The following is a 16,996-nucleotide window of genomic DNA, read 5'->3' as shown; positions in this document are numbered from 1 at the left end:
TAGTGACCTGTGGAAACAGTGTGCGGATGCCTTCGGGCTTTAAAACGTGTTCGTCTTGTGGATGCCTGATGTCGGCGACGGGCCCTCACCTCATTTGCATGTGGTATTTGGGGGAAGATCACGGCTCCACTGACTGCGAGGCGTGCCAATGGTTGAAGCCGAAGTCACGGCAGGAACGCCGAATGAAGCTTCTCTGGGCTCGCATCTCCAGGTCGGCTTCGTCACCTCGATCAGCTTCTGCAGAAGGTTTTCGAAGCGGTCGTCATTGCCGTCGCCCACATCCTTCTCCTGTGCCGTAAGAGCGTCGCTCGCCGGTCGGTAAGTGTCGCAGTTTGTCCCCGAGGGCTGGTTTCCGCCCTGTTGGGGGTGTGGATTCTCCGCGGGTGATGCCGCTCCGCGTGTCATCCCCCTATCCACCGTTTCCCGGTAAGGGGGCGCCGAGAGCCCAGATGGAGGCATGTGTGGTGGCTTTGCAGGCCTCGCTGGCTCCTCCTCCTTCCCCTCCTGGAACGTCAGCGGATCCCTTGCGCTGTGTGGAACCTTCTGCGGCATCGCCGGCGGCTACGGCGCGGACTGGTTCGGCTCCAGGCTTGGAGGATGTGGTGCCGTTGGGGTGCAGCCCTTCAGGGGGTCCCTCCTTCGGACCACAGCGCCTCGGCTTCGCTGCAAACTTCTGCGGGAGTCCCTGTGGTATCGTGGGAGGTCGCCGGGGCTCGGGTCGCATCTCCGAGCCTCTCTCGGCACTTTGACAAGGTGATCCTGTCTAAGGCCAAGATGACGCCACTACGACCCCCCTCTTCCCATCATGGATCGAGGCTGGCGGGAGACCCCTCGTCCCTTCCTGGGTCCCTCTAGTCCCTCCGCTCAGGCGGCCGCCTCGTTAGAGGTCGAATCTGCCTTGACGGCACCACAGGGGTCGACAGACCACTCTCATCCCCTCAGAGGCTGGCGGGGGTCTCCCTGTCATTCCCTGGGTCCCTCTCGTCCCTCCGAGTCGCCATGGGGGTCGGCGGGCCCCCCTGGCCCTCTTATGGGTCGAGGCTGGTGAGGGGTACCTTCCCAGCCCCCAGGTACTCCTCGTCCCTCCACGCAGGCGGCGTCCCGGCGCCGTCCCTTAGCTGCCTCGGCTCCGGTCCCGGCGCTGTGTGATGTGGTTGAGGCCTGTCTGGCGTCTCTGGTGACGCTGGACGACGACGGCGCCCTGCTCCAGGTTGCTGATTTGTCTTCGGACGTCTCCTCTTCCCCTGAGGTTGGGTGCTTGCTGGTGTCATCCTTGCCGGAGATGGGCTGCCGTGTTGTGGCTTTTTCCCAGACGTCTTCCAAGGCCGGCCCTCACTGTGACCGCGGTTTTCGCCAGAGGAAACACAGGTACCTTGTTCCTCGGTGCCTCTTTCTCCCTTCCAGATCTGGCCTTACCCCACTCCTATTAGCCTAGGGGATGGCTGCCTTAGCTTGCAGCCATTGCCGACAGAGGAGCTGCTTTCCCCACCGCGGGGCCCCACGGAGGCGGGTGCAGCCTTCGCTTACACTGTTTCCACGGCTGTGTGAATTCTGCGCATGGGTGATCCGGCTGCTCATTTCCCCGCGGATCATCATTTGGAGGTACTTCACCAGGGCTCTGGTGGGAGGGAGCTGCTGCTTCCTTTTTGAAGGTTCGCTCTGTTCTTCTCTGATGGGAGCTTGAGGGCGCCCCACCACGGGGGATCCAGTGCCCCAACACCTTCTGCACCGAGACCTTCTAGGACCGCGTGACCCGGTGTGCCTTTCCCTCCATTCTGTCAGTGGGCCTCTTTTGCAGACCGCCTTTCCCTCCCTGCCGTCGCTCTTGTCTCCACCAACCAGTGCTGCTCTGCGGGCCCTTAACACCTTGTGTGCTGGCAAGGGCCACCTCTTGCTTGTGGGACTTGGCGGAGTCCCTTGGATCAGCTTCTCAGGAGGGTGCTGGTGTTGACTTGGTGCACCATGCGTTAAATGGCCGGGAGCTGACGGCGTTTATTCTACGCTCCACTCTGGACATCTCGGAGGTGCTTGGTCATGCCATGGCGTCTTCGGTTGCCCTTCGCTGCCATGCTTTGCTCCGGGATAGTGTGTTCCTGGAAAATGTTCGGGAACGGCTGGTGGATCTTCCCTTCAATGGCACTCTCTTGTTCCACGTGCCGGCAGACTCGGCCAGCCAGAGGTTCTTGGCGGGGCTTCAGCCTCCTCCTCCTCCTCCTCCTCCTCCTCCTCCTCCTCCTCCTCCTTCTTCTCCCCCTGAGTGATCTGTAGGTTGAGCTGGTTCTTGGGTGCTGTTCTTTCGTTGGGGCGGGTCGCCCCAGTTGAGTGATCTGTGTGATTCTTGTGCCTACGAGTCCTCTTTTATTGAGACTGTGGCTCTGTTGGCTGCTGGCCGGCCCTTTTTGCTTGGATTATCTACACCAGATTGACCCTGAGATTAGGCCTTCTGTTGTTGCTCTTGGCTGCTTGACAAGCCTTCTGCTGGGCTTTTTTCCTGCGGTTCTCTCTGTTGTCCTCTGGTGCGGAAGTTTCTTCCTAAGAGGGTTCCCATGTCTTGGGACTAACATACCCTCGGTGGGGTAGTGGTAGCTGTTATATAGCTGGGTCTGTGCTTGGAAGTTGTGGTCGCCTTTGGGCCTCTGCTCTCCCTGGCGTTTAAGTACGTTGACGGTGCAATTGCCTTCTAGGTGGTTGGAATGCCTTTGGCGGCGCCCCGGGGTGTCCTTCTCCGGGGTTGCTGCTCTGGAGTGTGTCTGGGGCCTTCTTGCCATCTAGCTCTGTCTTGGGGGCTGGGATGGATTTTTGTTCCTTCCTCTTTCAGGAGCACCCTGCCCGGTCTTCCTGGGTGTCCCTGGGCTGCTCTTTCTGCCTTCTACCTAGTCTCCTTGGGGTCTCTAGGTTGTTCTTCTTCCTCTTCCTGGCCTTGGCCCTGGATGGAGGTTTTTTGTTGCCTGATGTATGCGTTTGGGTGCTTCGGCCTCCCCTTGCCTTGCCCTTCTTCCTCTGCGGAGTGTGAACGGGCTGCTTCTTTCTGCATCCACCTTGGGATCAGTGGTGTTCTGACCATAGGAGTTTTCCCTTGCCTGGGGGGGACATGGCCCCTCGCCCTGTCCGCCGGACTCGTCCTCTATGGGACCCTCTGTTATGTCCAGGCTGGTGGGGTCCTCTCGCAGACCCTCCTTCCCAGTGGGTATGGCTAGGGTATCTATTCTACGTTAAGGTATCTGCAGCTAGTAGTCTCTATCAGATGTACGAGTTACTTACCTTCGGTAACGATGTATCTGGTAGAGACGATTCTAGCCGCAGATTCTTTTACGACCCACCATTCCTCCCCGTTCTGCGAGAGCCCTTTGCTTGCTCTTTCGCGCTTGCCTGCCTCTGGGTGCTTGGTCTTCTGCGAGTGCCTTTTTCACTCCTCCCTGGCGGGATGCTTGTTTGGTGGAGTTGCATCCATCCCTCCCTTCTGGTATGTGACTGATAGGTTGATGGGTGCTCCGGCGTCCCTACACTCTGGTGCTCCCAGTGTGGGGCCTTTTCATATTTCCCCTTCCTTTTTCCTTGTTTGGAGTTTGACTCATGTGCAGTCCTCTGAGTTGGGGTCTTTGGCTGGGCCTCAGCCTTGGCTCCTTTCAGGGACGCGACTTTTCCTGGTGATGTCGTCTTGGGGTACAATGTCGTTACTCTTCTGTCTTTCGCTGTTCATGGACTGTGGTTGCAGGCTTCTCTGTATGCTGCACAGTTTTTCAAATGCTTTCCTATCTCCAGGGGGAATGTTGTATTTGTTGCAGGGTTGCTTTGCAGTGGCTGTGACTGCTCTTCCCTTCTATGACTTTCGGTGCCACGGTGCCGGGCACTTTTCCGAATGGGCTGTTCCCCTCCATTTGCTTCTTTCCTTTCTGATTATCTGCTGTTTCGCACACTGTTCCCATAATCTCACAGATTTTGTTTTTTATTGGCTCCGCGTTGTGACAGTCATGCAGTACTGCCCCCCAGAGATGCTAGGAAAATAAAAAAATTCCGGATCCCATCTCACGCCTGGGTATAATTCTACGTTAAGGAATCTGCAGCTAGAGTCGTCTCTACCAGATACATCGTTACCGAAGGTAAGTAACTCGTACTTCTGGGCTACACTGTTGTCTGGTGGGGAATACACAAAGGCCAAGCAGAGCACTTGGGAGGTGTCTAAAACCATGTTTACTGAAAAGGACAGTATGTTATGGACAGTTAACTGTCACCTTTATATAATGATCCATCAAATTGTTAGTTTTTATGCTCCTCACCGTAACCCTGGGATATTGCGTTTCCTTGTTGAATATAAGGTCACATAACTGAAGTAAAATCATTTTGTTCTAATATTGTGAATGTCTTGTGAAAGATATTTAGATTAAGGGTGTTAGAATGAGTATTGTTTTTATGTATGATAAAAACCATCAATTGAAAATCACATTGGCTTCAAGTAATCCGAGCTATTTGGTATCAATAGCCGAATTATTGATTTGCTTCACAGAAGTTATTAGTAATGCCAAACAAAATTCCTTGTAACCAGTATTTACATGTGTTTTGGCTTCCACTATTTGGATTTATTAGAGAAACTTCATGTCCCATATGTCTGGGACAAATTATGATCATGAGTATTCACAAAACCCCTCCCAAAGAGAAAATCCTCAGTTGACAAAGTTACCCTGTTCTCCATCTGCATACTCACTTGATTGCCCAAAATGCAGCCTGTTGGGCTCACTGTAGACCTCATTCTTTCTTCAGTGTCTGCTAATCTATTCTATCTTGAAAATATCCTAACCAACTGATAACTATCTACTTTATGGAGATTCTCAGCAATTGGTATGTAGTAACAACTGTTCAAGTGAAAATAGTTGGAAATCAAATCATTCCCATTCATCAAATATTTATGGCAATTAGGTATGGCAGGCAGCTACCAGATGCTTGAGCTGGGACCGCAAGGTGACATTGGCCACCCCGCTGTGGGACTCTGATTTGCTTGGAAATCTTTGGTCCACTAGAGGCTTCGACAAGTGGGTGGTATTTCAAAAATTAGCGACCTCTAAGGTGAAGGGGGAGGTTAGATCGTTCCCCGCCTTGCAGCAGGAGTATGACCTAGCCCCTACAGAATATTTTCGGTACATCTAAGTGCGACATGCACTACAATCTTGTCTCCAAAAGGGAGTAACCCCTCCCGAGGTCTCTCCCTTGGAGGACCGTATTTTGGACGGTCACCTGCCAACGAAAGCCAACTCCCGCACTTACAAAAAGTTAGTGAACCACTCTGGCAAACCCCTCCTGAAGATCAGGGAAAAATGGGAAAGGAATGGCATCATACTTGATGACGAAGATTGGGCGATAGCCGTCACCTCACCTCGAAGTGAACCACTCTGGCGAACCCCTCCTTAAGATCCGGGAAAAATGGGAAAGGGATGGCATCATACTTGATGACGAAGATTGGGCGATAGCCGTCACCTCACCTCAAGAGGTGGCTATAGCAGCCTGACTGAGGCTGGTGCAGCTAAAGATCCTACACCGTATCTACATCACTGGGCCAGGTCTGATGCGTATGGGGAGGGCGAGCGATGGTGCATGTCGAAGGGGCTGTGGAATAGAGGGAGCATTTCTCCACATATTATGGGAATGCACGCATATACAGAGTTACTGGAGAAAGGTGCATGAAGTAATGAGTGAGGTGCTCCCACAAAACATCACAATGGAAGCTAAAAGGTGCCTCCTAAATGTGTGGGAACCCACTGATCTAAAACCCACACACATCACCAGGGTCACGTTGGGACTTATGATAGCGAAAAGGAACATTTCACAGAAGTGGGGGGCAACACGAGCACCTACAGTATCGGTCTAGAAGAGAGATATGGACTGGTGCATGTTCCATGAGAAGACAATATACATAGGTAGGGGATGTCCGAAAAAGTGAATCCGTGTTTGGCAGGACTGGAACGACTACAGAGGGAACATCTGTACTCCGCCAAAAATTCCAACTCACAATGATCAAACGTAGATAGGAGCTTAAAACTGAGCTTTGACCGAACATGCATGTGGATATGGTACTTATGAATATGTGGGGGTACTAGACTGTAAAATGATTTGTAATGTGATTTGCCTTGTGACGTTGATTCAATTTGTTAATAAAAAGAAATATTAAAAAATATATATTTATGGCAATTGTTTCAACTTTTGTGGAATTTGAGAAATGCATGAGGTGGAGAAGACTTCTAAATTTTCAAATTGCTCACTTCAAGTTTGTAAGTCTTTTTGTCCATGGATTATTGCCTGAAGTTATGAGGGTTAAGTTGTAGGAGAGAGGTTATGAGCTAGTCTGTAGTTATTTTAATTAGGACCTGCTCTTTCTTGCAGATTTCCCGGATGGAGTATGTGCATTCGAAGAACCTCATTTACCGTGATGTCAAGCCAGAAAACTTCCTGATTGGCCGGCAAGGCAACAAGAAGGAACATGTTATTCACATCATTGACTTTGGACTGGCTAAGGAGTACATCGACCCTGAAACCAAAAAACACATCCCTTATAGGGAGCATAAGAGCCTGACTGGGACAGCAAGATACATGTCTATCAACACCCATTTGGGGAAAGGTGGGCTTATTGTGCACTTTCAGGAAGGGAAGGGTGCATCTGCTCGTTCTGTGGCAGAACGTGGTAAAATGGAATCTATTCTAGAGATCAGCAGCCACTAGGAGTGGTAGATTGGCTTTTCATGCTATGCAGCGGTTTCCTGTATGTGCTGGTGTTGGTCTTTTCACAGAAATCTCTACTTCACACTGGTTTGTTTAGAACACAATTAAAAAAACTGTGAACTGCAGTGAATTTTGCAGGTGCTATATTACTTTTATATTGCTTGTTAACATCTAAAGGCTTCCTCATTTGGCTCCTTCTAGGATGTGATTTGTGATATGCTACTGCATCAACCCAGATCTCGGTAGAGGTAATATACATGAGCCCCAAATTTAGGAACCTGAATCCCCTCTCACTTTCATGACCCCCTGTATTCTGAACTGATGACAGGTAGGCACTTTTATTACGATGCAACATTATCCTTAGGTGAGCACAGAGTAAGATTGACAGAAGACAGAAAAATTAGTTTAAATACCTAATCAGACCCTCGCACTTAACTGCTTTTACTCTGTTTCTAGCTAATTTTGAGCGCTGGAGGCATGGGGTACCGTATATACTGCTCTCATCAAGCATACATGTCATGTTTTCAGATGATTTGCTAGTGCGGTTGCACTTGTGCATCAAGGTTTTCGATGGATCTTTGGTTTATGTTCGAAGCAGATGCTAATAGTTCTGTGCAGTTTTATAGCTCTGTACTGTTTGGAACGTTAACCTGGAGAGTAACTATGATGTAAATTATGTTGTATTTCCATTAAAAGGAGCCATAAACATCTAGGAATAATACCTCCATACGATAGATAGCAAATTTACTTTTAAATAATCAATATCATGAAACGATATCAATCATTAACATTCGGATACAGTTTTGGAATTATATACTATCTGAGTAAGAGTATCGTGCAATTTTCTTTTCCTAAATCCCAAATACAGTAACCGAAAGTACACTTCATATTTTTTTAGCAGTTTAACAAAAATTACAACGTGAGAAGTATAGTTCCCCGTTCTATTTCTAGTATCCCAAAAAGAAATGTAACAAAATGTATACATTAATTGGAATCATTTTAAGATACCTTTCTCCTCTGCCCCATCCTGTCTTCAGGTGTAGATCTTGTGTGGCAGAAGCATGTGTAGTCCTTTCTATGATGCGCATCTCAGTGCAATTTCGAGGATTGTTCCCTTATTTTCATGGGAGAGTGGCCCCATACAAATGAGGAAACACTGCCTTTACCTCAACTCCATATTACCGATGCGAAGTCAAAAATCTGTTTAAAGTTAACGGACTGTGTGCCACTTAGGTGTGTCGCAGTCAGTGCACCACCTAACTGCGTCCTTTGGAAGGGGGTGTGCCAGGGAGGCTCTAGGTATCCACCTGTAGCCTGGTGCGGTAACTGACTCCAACCTTCATCTTAGGGATGGCTTTCCTCTTCTTTTTTTTAAGAAAGGTCAATTCTCCTCACGTGAAAGGAAGAGCCATGCTTTCAAACCACTGCTCGGTCTTCATCTAATGTGCTTTCCTAACTTCAGCCTCAAATTGTCAGAATTGGCGCCTGCTCTGAGAACAGCAAATTTGTTTGTGTGTAACCGGGGATGCACTGTCTCAGTCTGCAGAGGGAGCACCCAAATAATGGTACGCGGTGTCGCAAACAAGGACAGTGCACACAATATGTAATCCGGGCCATGTACTTCGTAAACAACTTAAATTTAGCTTTTGTATCAACATGTTTAACTGTCTCAAACACAAACCCAGATTGCGGCAGCACAGAATATTTCACAGGTCTAGGACTTCATAAAGTTCCCATAGTATCCTGGTAGATGTCTCTTTTTGTAAATGTTCATTGTCTTTGGTTTTTTGGGACTTTCATTCTAATTCTCCCAATTACTGTTTGCTGTTCTTTGACTCCCGTTGTTGCTTTTTGTCTCCTGACTAACTTGCATGCTACTGCTTTACTTCTTTATGACCTACTCACGGTCATTTCTTTTATTTTCTGATTCTGTTCTGACTTGCAAGGTTCCTTCTGATCTTTTGTTTTCCTTACTCTCCCACACATACTCTTTACTTTCACTGTCACACACTTTGTGTGATCAAGGTTATAATTGTTATCTTGCTGACTGATATAAAAAAATGTTTTTCTCACCGTAGCACCCCACATTGAACACTGTCACCTTCTCCTTGGTTGTAAACTGTACCCTACACATTACTTAATCTCACAGTTTTATGATGTTCGCAATACACACGTGCGATGATCTTACACACACACTGGTGCGATGATGTGTAGCTAAACAGAGCCTGCAACGGAAGCAGTATATGTTGGAAGGTGGTGTGAATTTCTTTGTTGTGACTGCTTTGTACTCGTTTCATCACCCAGCAATCTCCTGTAATTTTCAGTGGCAGTGTGTTTGAATTCGGCTTTGGAACAGTTGACAGCAGCTAAGCTGAGTCTCAAAATTATTCCGTAATGGATTTTCATTATTCAAGGTGAACATCTGGGTCCATGAACTGTTTCCTCCTACACTGCATTCACAAAAGATGTATTTTTGTTTGACATAATTATTCTTCTGTTAGTATGAATTTATCCAATTATGTCATATGTAGCCTGTTTTGTCCATGAACATTTTATGCTATTGTGCCTTGTTGTTTTCACCCAACACAAACTCAAAAGGAATATTCCTTAAGTGAAGTCTAAGCTAATAGTGGTTATCACTCAAAATGTTTTAAGTGTGAGTCCTGGGGCCTCAGTATTCACTGCACCAATCTGCAATCAAGATATAATGCTTATAAATTCGTGCCAAGTACAGTAGTTACCATTCTGATGTTTTCAGGTTACATTTCAATTTGATGTGTCTCTGGGTGTAACACACAACAAATAATAAGTCTCAGTCAAAATGATTTTCTTCTTCCAAAATCCATATTCTAGTCTCGTCATAGACCTCAACAATCAATCATAATTCAATTCTTGATTAGCTTATGTTTAATAGGTGGTCATTATTTCCATTTTAGCCACAAAGCTGACGCATGGTTTGCCTATCACAAACCCTTGATCAAGGCTTAGAATGTATTATGAAAGATGTGTTTGATTATTTTAGTGCACCTCTGTTGTTTCTGTCCTTATTAACTGTGTCCATTTTTTATCACTTCTTTTAAAGCAACATGCTTATGTTAAATGTATTCCAACACTACGGAAAAGATGTAACGTGAGCATACTGCCATCAGTGATCTGAAACCGCCTTCTCATGGGGAGCTTGAAGAATGTCAAATGCTAATTTTAAAAAATGGACGCAGTTAATAAGAATAGAAACAATTGAGGTGCATTCAAATAATCAATTGCATATTTTAGAATAAACTCTAAGCATTGCTAAAGTGGAACATTCTGCAAAACAATAGAATGGGAATCACGAAGAACCATGAGATGTAACAATCCGATCAATGATATTGAATGGGTGATATCTGTAAGGAGAAGAGAATAGAGCTATCGAAAGAAAAACAAATTGGAACTTTTTCATATTTATGATTTATTGTATTGGGTTTGTTGCATCCAGAGACTTATCAAATTGTAATGAATTTGTATCTTTTTGGATGATATTTTGTTGGTAATCGCTTGACTGCAACTTGCTTTGAACAAGCACGATTCCTTTCAAAGCCATGGGTGCAATGTCACTTTGTAGAGGCTAGATAGGTGCTGTCTTCATACGATTAAATTACAAGACTTCAGTTTGAATTTCAAAAGATTATTGAAAATGTACACAGCCATGAGCTATATCCAGAACATTGAAATACTTTTTTGACAACTGGAAAGCATAGAGGAGGACGAGTATTCAGATTCTTTTTGTGAGCTCCACCTCTTCCAGTTAGATTGGAGTTACTGTAGACTCTTGAGTTGTCCTCAGCATTTGCATTCAGGGGAATGCCAGTTTATGCTCATCAACGGCTTAGATTTTTACTTAATAATGGTTCTCTCTTCTCATGAACTGACTTTAGTGGATGCAAAACCTCAGGCTAGTTTCAGGCACCATACTTAGCAATTTCAAGCCAGTTATCACTGTTGAGTAAGCAGTGCGAAAATAGACCATCCATCTTTTTCAAGCACAGGGAGCAAACTAAATGATTTATGGTACTTCTGACTAGCGCAAACTGTTGTATACCTGAAGCTAATTATTAGGTCAAGTCTAAATACTTGCCAATGCTTTATTATAATCGTTCCTGTATATTAGATAGTAAACCAGACTGGTGGTGCATTCTAAACCTTCCGTGCATCCTGTTGTTCATTTCCAGCAATCGCAGTAGCTTTCTCGCAATCGCTGTAGCCTTCTTGGGATAGAGGAGTTTTGATTTTCCACCTAGGATAAACTGCTTATCAGGTGAGAGTAGGGATGACGTTATAGAGAACTATTGAGATTTATCCGCCATAGGTATCTTACGTGCCATATAAATTTAAGAATATGCAGCTGCAGCTCAACTTTTCTTTAATCCTCCTGCTGCCCTGTTTCCACTGGCTGGGCAAGACTGGTCTAAAATGACCCCCCATTTAGCCCTTCTGAAGGTGGCAACCTAATCTCCTGGAAGTTTAAAAGCTATAATCCATATACCAGTGGACACACACAACGGGTGGTGGTGTATCTAGGTTTTTGTTCTCCTGTAAGGTTTATCTCTAAATGTGCAACCACTTCATCATGTTTATCAAGCTGTAAGCCATAAAGAAATATTTTGTCAGCTCTCTCAAAGCACAATGGAATTCATCAGAAAACTTGCTAATCTTGATTACAGTTTCATGATTTACAGTTAATCAGCCAAGAAGCAGTGACCACCTGGTAACTAAATGTAATATTGTGCTTTTCATATTTTTCCAATACTTCAATGACACTTTTACTATTACTGGTTTGCATTTGCTGTAATCCATCTTTTTGAGGCGTTGCACTGTTGGAGGCTCACCAATTGACATGCCTCGTCTGTTGAGCAGGAGTAGGTTGCACTTAAGATCCGTTTTTTCTTTCTACCTACATTGATATTTTTTTTACTTTTCTGGGTCTGAAATAGAAGTTAAATATATAGATCTATCTATCTATATATAGATATAGATAGAGAGATAGAGCTATCTATCTATTATATATATATATATATATTTGCAGGAACTCCGGTTTAAAGGACAATGCCTGGCTGACTCACGGGCGGTCCGATTTGGAGCTACCGGCAGCCCAAAATATCCAAAAACCGTACCACTGTTCAACAGACGTACTCGGACAACACAAGTTGCTCGTGCGAAATATTTTAATAGCAGGAAACAACGCGTTTCACTTTTCGGCTTGATCACGTTTCAACTATGTGACACACAGTGATTGCATTTATCCCTTATCTGCCATAGACATAGGACTAACACCCTATACGTGTGACATTTTGCAATGCATCCAGTAATTAACCAGGAAGTATGGAACATTACACTTCATAAATAATAAACTAATAAGGTGCTGCGCAACATAGACATAAAATGATCTATGTCTATGCCTGGTCGGTAAAAAAAATTGCAAGCATTCACTTATTATTGCTGTAAAATACAGGCGACAATTATGTTTTAGCGATGAATACTCTATCCGTTTTTTACACTACAGAGCAATTAAAGCCCTCACTTCCAACTAACCTACAAGCTAATAAAGTTGCTCTATTTTGAAGGTTAATACGATCAGTGCAAATTATGTCTTTTGGCAATAACAGCAAACATCACGCCCAAGTGGGCTAATTACTACTTCATGGCATTGATTTCACTTCATGAAGACGCATAGTGGGTCAACAATAAAAGTCATTTAACATGGTTTCACCATAAGTGATCTCATTGACCGCCTTTGCCATCTAATACCCTCCATAATAAAAGTCTACACAATAAACTGACGAGGGTCATGCCCCAGTGGGCTGATGTACCATAAACAATGTGGTACTATGCATACAAATCTATCTAGCCCAAGTGGGCAATTGTTCCAAAGTTCATTATTTTCGGTTATGAGTTCATAAATCTCACATAATCAGAAAAGATGTAAATTCTTCCAGTTCAGTTTGGTACCATGCTCAAAAAGATGTCATTACATTCCTAAAATTTAAAAACCACATCAAATCACATCGCGTATCGCTTATTTTCATGAATATATACACATCTCATTCTATTAAATGCACTGCTAACTCTTCACTCGAGTTTAAACCATTCGGGGTTACACAATCGAAGTCAGTGATGTACCTTGACTCTAATTTGTGCAAGAATAACTCTGTTACCTCCCCTGATAGCCACTCAACTATGTCGATAACCACCATTCTCGACAAATTCTCATTTTGTAAATGGCAGTCAAAGAAATTACGTGATACCGGATAATGTTGGTTGTTCTTATGAGCACGTACATGTTCCATCACTCTTTTTAGCACGATGTATTGTGCTGCCCACTTACCACTTGTTACAGGGGCATATTAATACGTAGACACAATACACTGAGTTACATGTTAACGTCTTAAGTATTGCAAACTCTCTCTCGGTATTAGGGATCTTCATTGTATCACAATCCACACTCTTGCGGCAGGTTTTACAGCTCCTACAGCACTTGAAACCTGCCCTGATTTTACTAATGTTCTTACTGGTCACATGGTTACAGCTTAAGTCATCCCTCAAGGATTTATATTTCCTAAAGGTAATTTGTGGGTTGCTAGCTATGTATGGTGGAGAAGTGGAGAAGTGTGGCTCACTGGCTAGAGGAGGCAGACCTGGAAGCAGAGGTCAGCCCGGGACCAGGGTTCAATTCCCGGCTCGGCGGGGTCTTGAGTCCTAAAATGTCCATGGACTCGACAATTCTCGCTCCGGTGCCTACTCGATTCACGGGTTCACACTCTGCGACTCTGGGCAATAGCTTGCTTAATCTCCACAACGGCCCCTCGCGGCGGGTGGCTTTCACCTTGCGGACACCCTGCCAGGGTTATCTCACAAGGGAATACCAGGACGGGTTCCCTAAGCAAGCGCTTAGAAACCGCTTGGTGATTTGCGTTTTATAAATTCCTGTACATTTACATTTACATATGGTGTGAGGTGTTCATCAGTAGACAGCACATGCCAGTGTTTTTTAAAGATATTTCTGATCTCATGGGGTTGTCCTGAGAACGTGGTCACAAATCTGACTGTCATCCTTCTTGTCTACTCTGTTAGGATGAAGCAACTCATTCCTTAAGGTGGTGTCTACCTTATTACAGGGTTGTTTGATAGTTGTACTCTTGAATCCACGTTCTATGAAGCGTTTACACATAGTCTCCCTCTAGCTGGTAAGCTTCCTATGTACTGCAGTTTCTTTTAGCCATTTACCAGACTGCTGAAAATGTGTTGTCTGCATACATTTGAAAATTTGAATATAGGTGTTCACACTGATGGTGATCATAACATTTTGGCAGTGTGCTTTTTGGAGGGCTGTGGTAGTATGCAAAGTTAGGAAGGAGAGTAAATAGAGATACAATACTTTTGTTTTCGGTGTATGCATTCAAGTAAAAGTATTTCTTTTGTATGGGCAAATCATTTGGCTGAAAGAGCAAAAGAAAGTACTCAAAAGTGATTGTCAGTAAAGAGTTATGCTGTGTCAGAGGAGTATACAATGTTGTGGGTAAAAGGGCTGCAATATTCCCATGATGCCAGGTTAGACGTGGAGCTAGACAAGTTTGAGGGTTCAGAATAGAAAAGTCAACTTCTCAGCCAACATCTTTTAGTAAATCTAGGCACAAGTGCAAAAATGCCAAGCAGTTCAAGACCCCCTCCGACCGCTTGAAGTCTAGCAAAGGTGTAAGAGTTTCATGATAAAGGTTGCCTTCCCTCTTTGTTTCTGAATTGAGCCCCAATTAGTCCAGGTGCACTAGAGCTTCCCAGACTGTCATCAATGCCACAGTAAAAAGTGTCCTTCAAACAGACCATGCTGTGGATTTTTGGTGCAATTTCGACTCCCTCTAGTGCACCTTTGGCCCTTGAGTCTCCATTCGGATATCCGCAGGTGGTCCTACCCCACATACCTGCTATCAGGCTCCTACAGACTACGGTGCTGACTTCTACTTTGAAGTCAAGGTCCAAGCTGGTTCCTTCCGCGCTGACTCCGCCTATGCCACTCAGTGATCGGTCCCAATGTCGACATGCTCCTGGCATGTGTTGTGCTTTGGAATCATGATATCACAACCAGTGATTATAGAGTCAAGTCCCAATCTTAGACCTCTGCCACATTGTCAGTGGAGGATTCGCTCTCTTTTTGGTTAAGATTTGGACATGGTGCGGAAAGCAGTATCTCTCAGGAGGAGGATGATGATGATGATAACGACGTAGGGTACAGATTGCCGTCTCATTATACTGATGATGCTTTATATCTTGCCTTACCAAATGCCAATCTGCTACACATCAGACACTAAGCTTGATTCTCCACTTGGGGTACTGTCATGGGAAAGCGCTTCATTTTGTTGTGATGGTTCAGAGGGCAGTTGAAACATTCAAACTTGAGTTGGCTCTATTAAGAAGAAAATAAATGTTAATTAAAATTTTTGAACCCTGGGCAGATTCATCTAAGCCAGTGGTTCTTAACCTGTGGTCCGGTGTCTCCTGGGTGGGGTCTGAGAAGCCTCCTCCGGTGAGGCCACAACGTCTTAGAAAATTAAATAGTAATAACCGAATAAGAAAGTGTATAACATTGTAGGCTAAAAATTAAGTTACTATCCGCAATGCAAGTGCTTCAAACATGATTAATTAAGGATGAGTAGCGGCTTTAATTAAATGTACAAATCTCTAATCTTCCCATTAAAATTCAGATTTTTTTTTTGTTATGTTAGGCTGTATTTATAAAGCGCACTGACACCATAAGTTTCCTGGCGCTGAGAGTGCGGAGGTCGCGGCAAAGCAGGCTAACCAGATTTAGAGAATAGCCAGGTTTTTAGGATCTTTCTGAAATTCAGTAGAGAGCTGCTGGTCTTAATTGCAATTAGAAATTTCATATTTCAGTTTTTTCTTGAGTATTGTTTTACAGTTCAAATCAAAAATGCTAAGGCTGAGGTTCCCAGCTTCCATTAATGACTCAGTAGTGTGGGGGAGGGGGGTGGGGTCCCACAAATTCCAATAATGATTCAGTGAGTCCCCGGGTTCCAATAGTGATTAAGTGGGTCCACAGAAGTCAAAAGATCAAGAACCACTGATGTAAGCTATTACTGCTGTTCAATAAAGCCCTTACTGATGCACCTCTGGCTACCTGGTCCAAACCATGCTCATTACTGACTGCCAGTCGACCTGTGGCTCTGCGACATTGATCCTCTGGATAGGGAAAAACTGAAAAGCCTGATGCTTGTACAAAGAAAATGTTTTCTTCAGGTTGCTTAGTGCTTACATCTGTCCGTGCAATCTCTCTTTGGAAGGTACACCCACACCTTAAGAGATGTAGCCAGCAACATCTTACTGGATGCCCATGAGGGCCCACCTGGTCTTTTTGGTCCAAACAATACATGGTCAGGATGCAGCCAAGTGTGTGTTCCAAACTGGCCTGGATACTACACACTACATCTGCAGATCTATTGCCATCTGTGTCATGCAGAAGGCTTGCCTGAATGCGATTAGCTGTTTTTTTTCTGAAGATATAAAGGATGTCCTAATGGACATGTCATTTGACAGCTTTAGGCCTCTAACCTATTTGGGGTCTCTGCCTGCTGAATGCCTTTCGAAGGAAGGACAAGTTCAAAATGCGCTCTCTTGCTCAGAAGCTAATCCAGTGGGCTAGCCTGGAGGCAATTCAACTTTCCTTTCCTGTAGTACAGCGGACTGTCCAGTCCTTTCAAGGCCATGGATGTGGCATTGTCAGACAACGCACATGGCAGCAGGGAAAGGTTTTTCAGTTCCTCCACCCTTGCTAAGTTTATACTCGACAGCTCATACCTGGCCAGTAGCACGCAAAAGTCAATATTTCTTCTCTGCTGGAAATGCATTACGTCAGATAAATGGGTCGTACAGATCATTCTGAGGGGTCATGGCCTGCCTTTATTTCCTACCAACCCCATCTTCCTCCGATTCTAGAACAAATTTTGGAGAAGTACTTCACAATCCTATTGCGGGTGGTAAAACTTTGACTCTATCAGGGGGCCAATAAACAGGTACTGGACTTTGAGGATGCTATCTTGCTTCCTCCTCATCCCGTAAAAGAGAATCGGGTATAGAGCTATCATGGATCTTTGCCCGTTGAATACCTTCCTGTGCAAGGGCGAATACAAGATGCTGCCAATGGTGTCAATTCTGTCTGCTCTAGATCCAGGAGGCTGGATCCCTGGACTTGCAGAACTCGTACTTTCACATATCCAACTGCAGTCTCACAGGCAAAATATGT

At 45.0% G+C, this 16,996-nt stretch overlaps 1 protein-coding gene across 6 annotated transcripts in view; it reads left to right on the top strand.

The window, feature by feature from the left end:
- The window catches only part of CSNK1G1 (casein kinase 1 gamma 1), a 746,303-nt gene that overhangs the window by 538,649 nt on the left and 190,658 nt on the right, over nt 1-16,996 (top strand). For all 6 annotated transcript variants that reach the window (XM_078684993.1, XM_078684992.1, XM_078684994.1 and 3 more), the window contains one exon: nt 6,373-6,607. In XM_078684993.1, coding sequence (XP_078541119.1) covers nt 6,373-6,607 — 235 coding nt within the window. The remainder of the gene's footprint in view (nt 1-6,372; nt 6,608-16,996) is intronic.

This window comes from Lissotriton helveticus, chromosome 3_2 (genome assembly GCF_964261635.1).
Source record: "Lissotriton helveticus chromosome 3_2, aLisHel1.1, whole genome shotgun sequence".
NCBI lineage: Eukaryota > Metazoa > Chordata > Amphibia > Caudata > Salamandridae > Lissotriton > Lissotriton helveticus.
The sequence above is the reverse complement of the archived record's forward strand: the minus strand, read 5'-3'. Positions and strand labels throughout refer to the sequence as shown.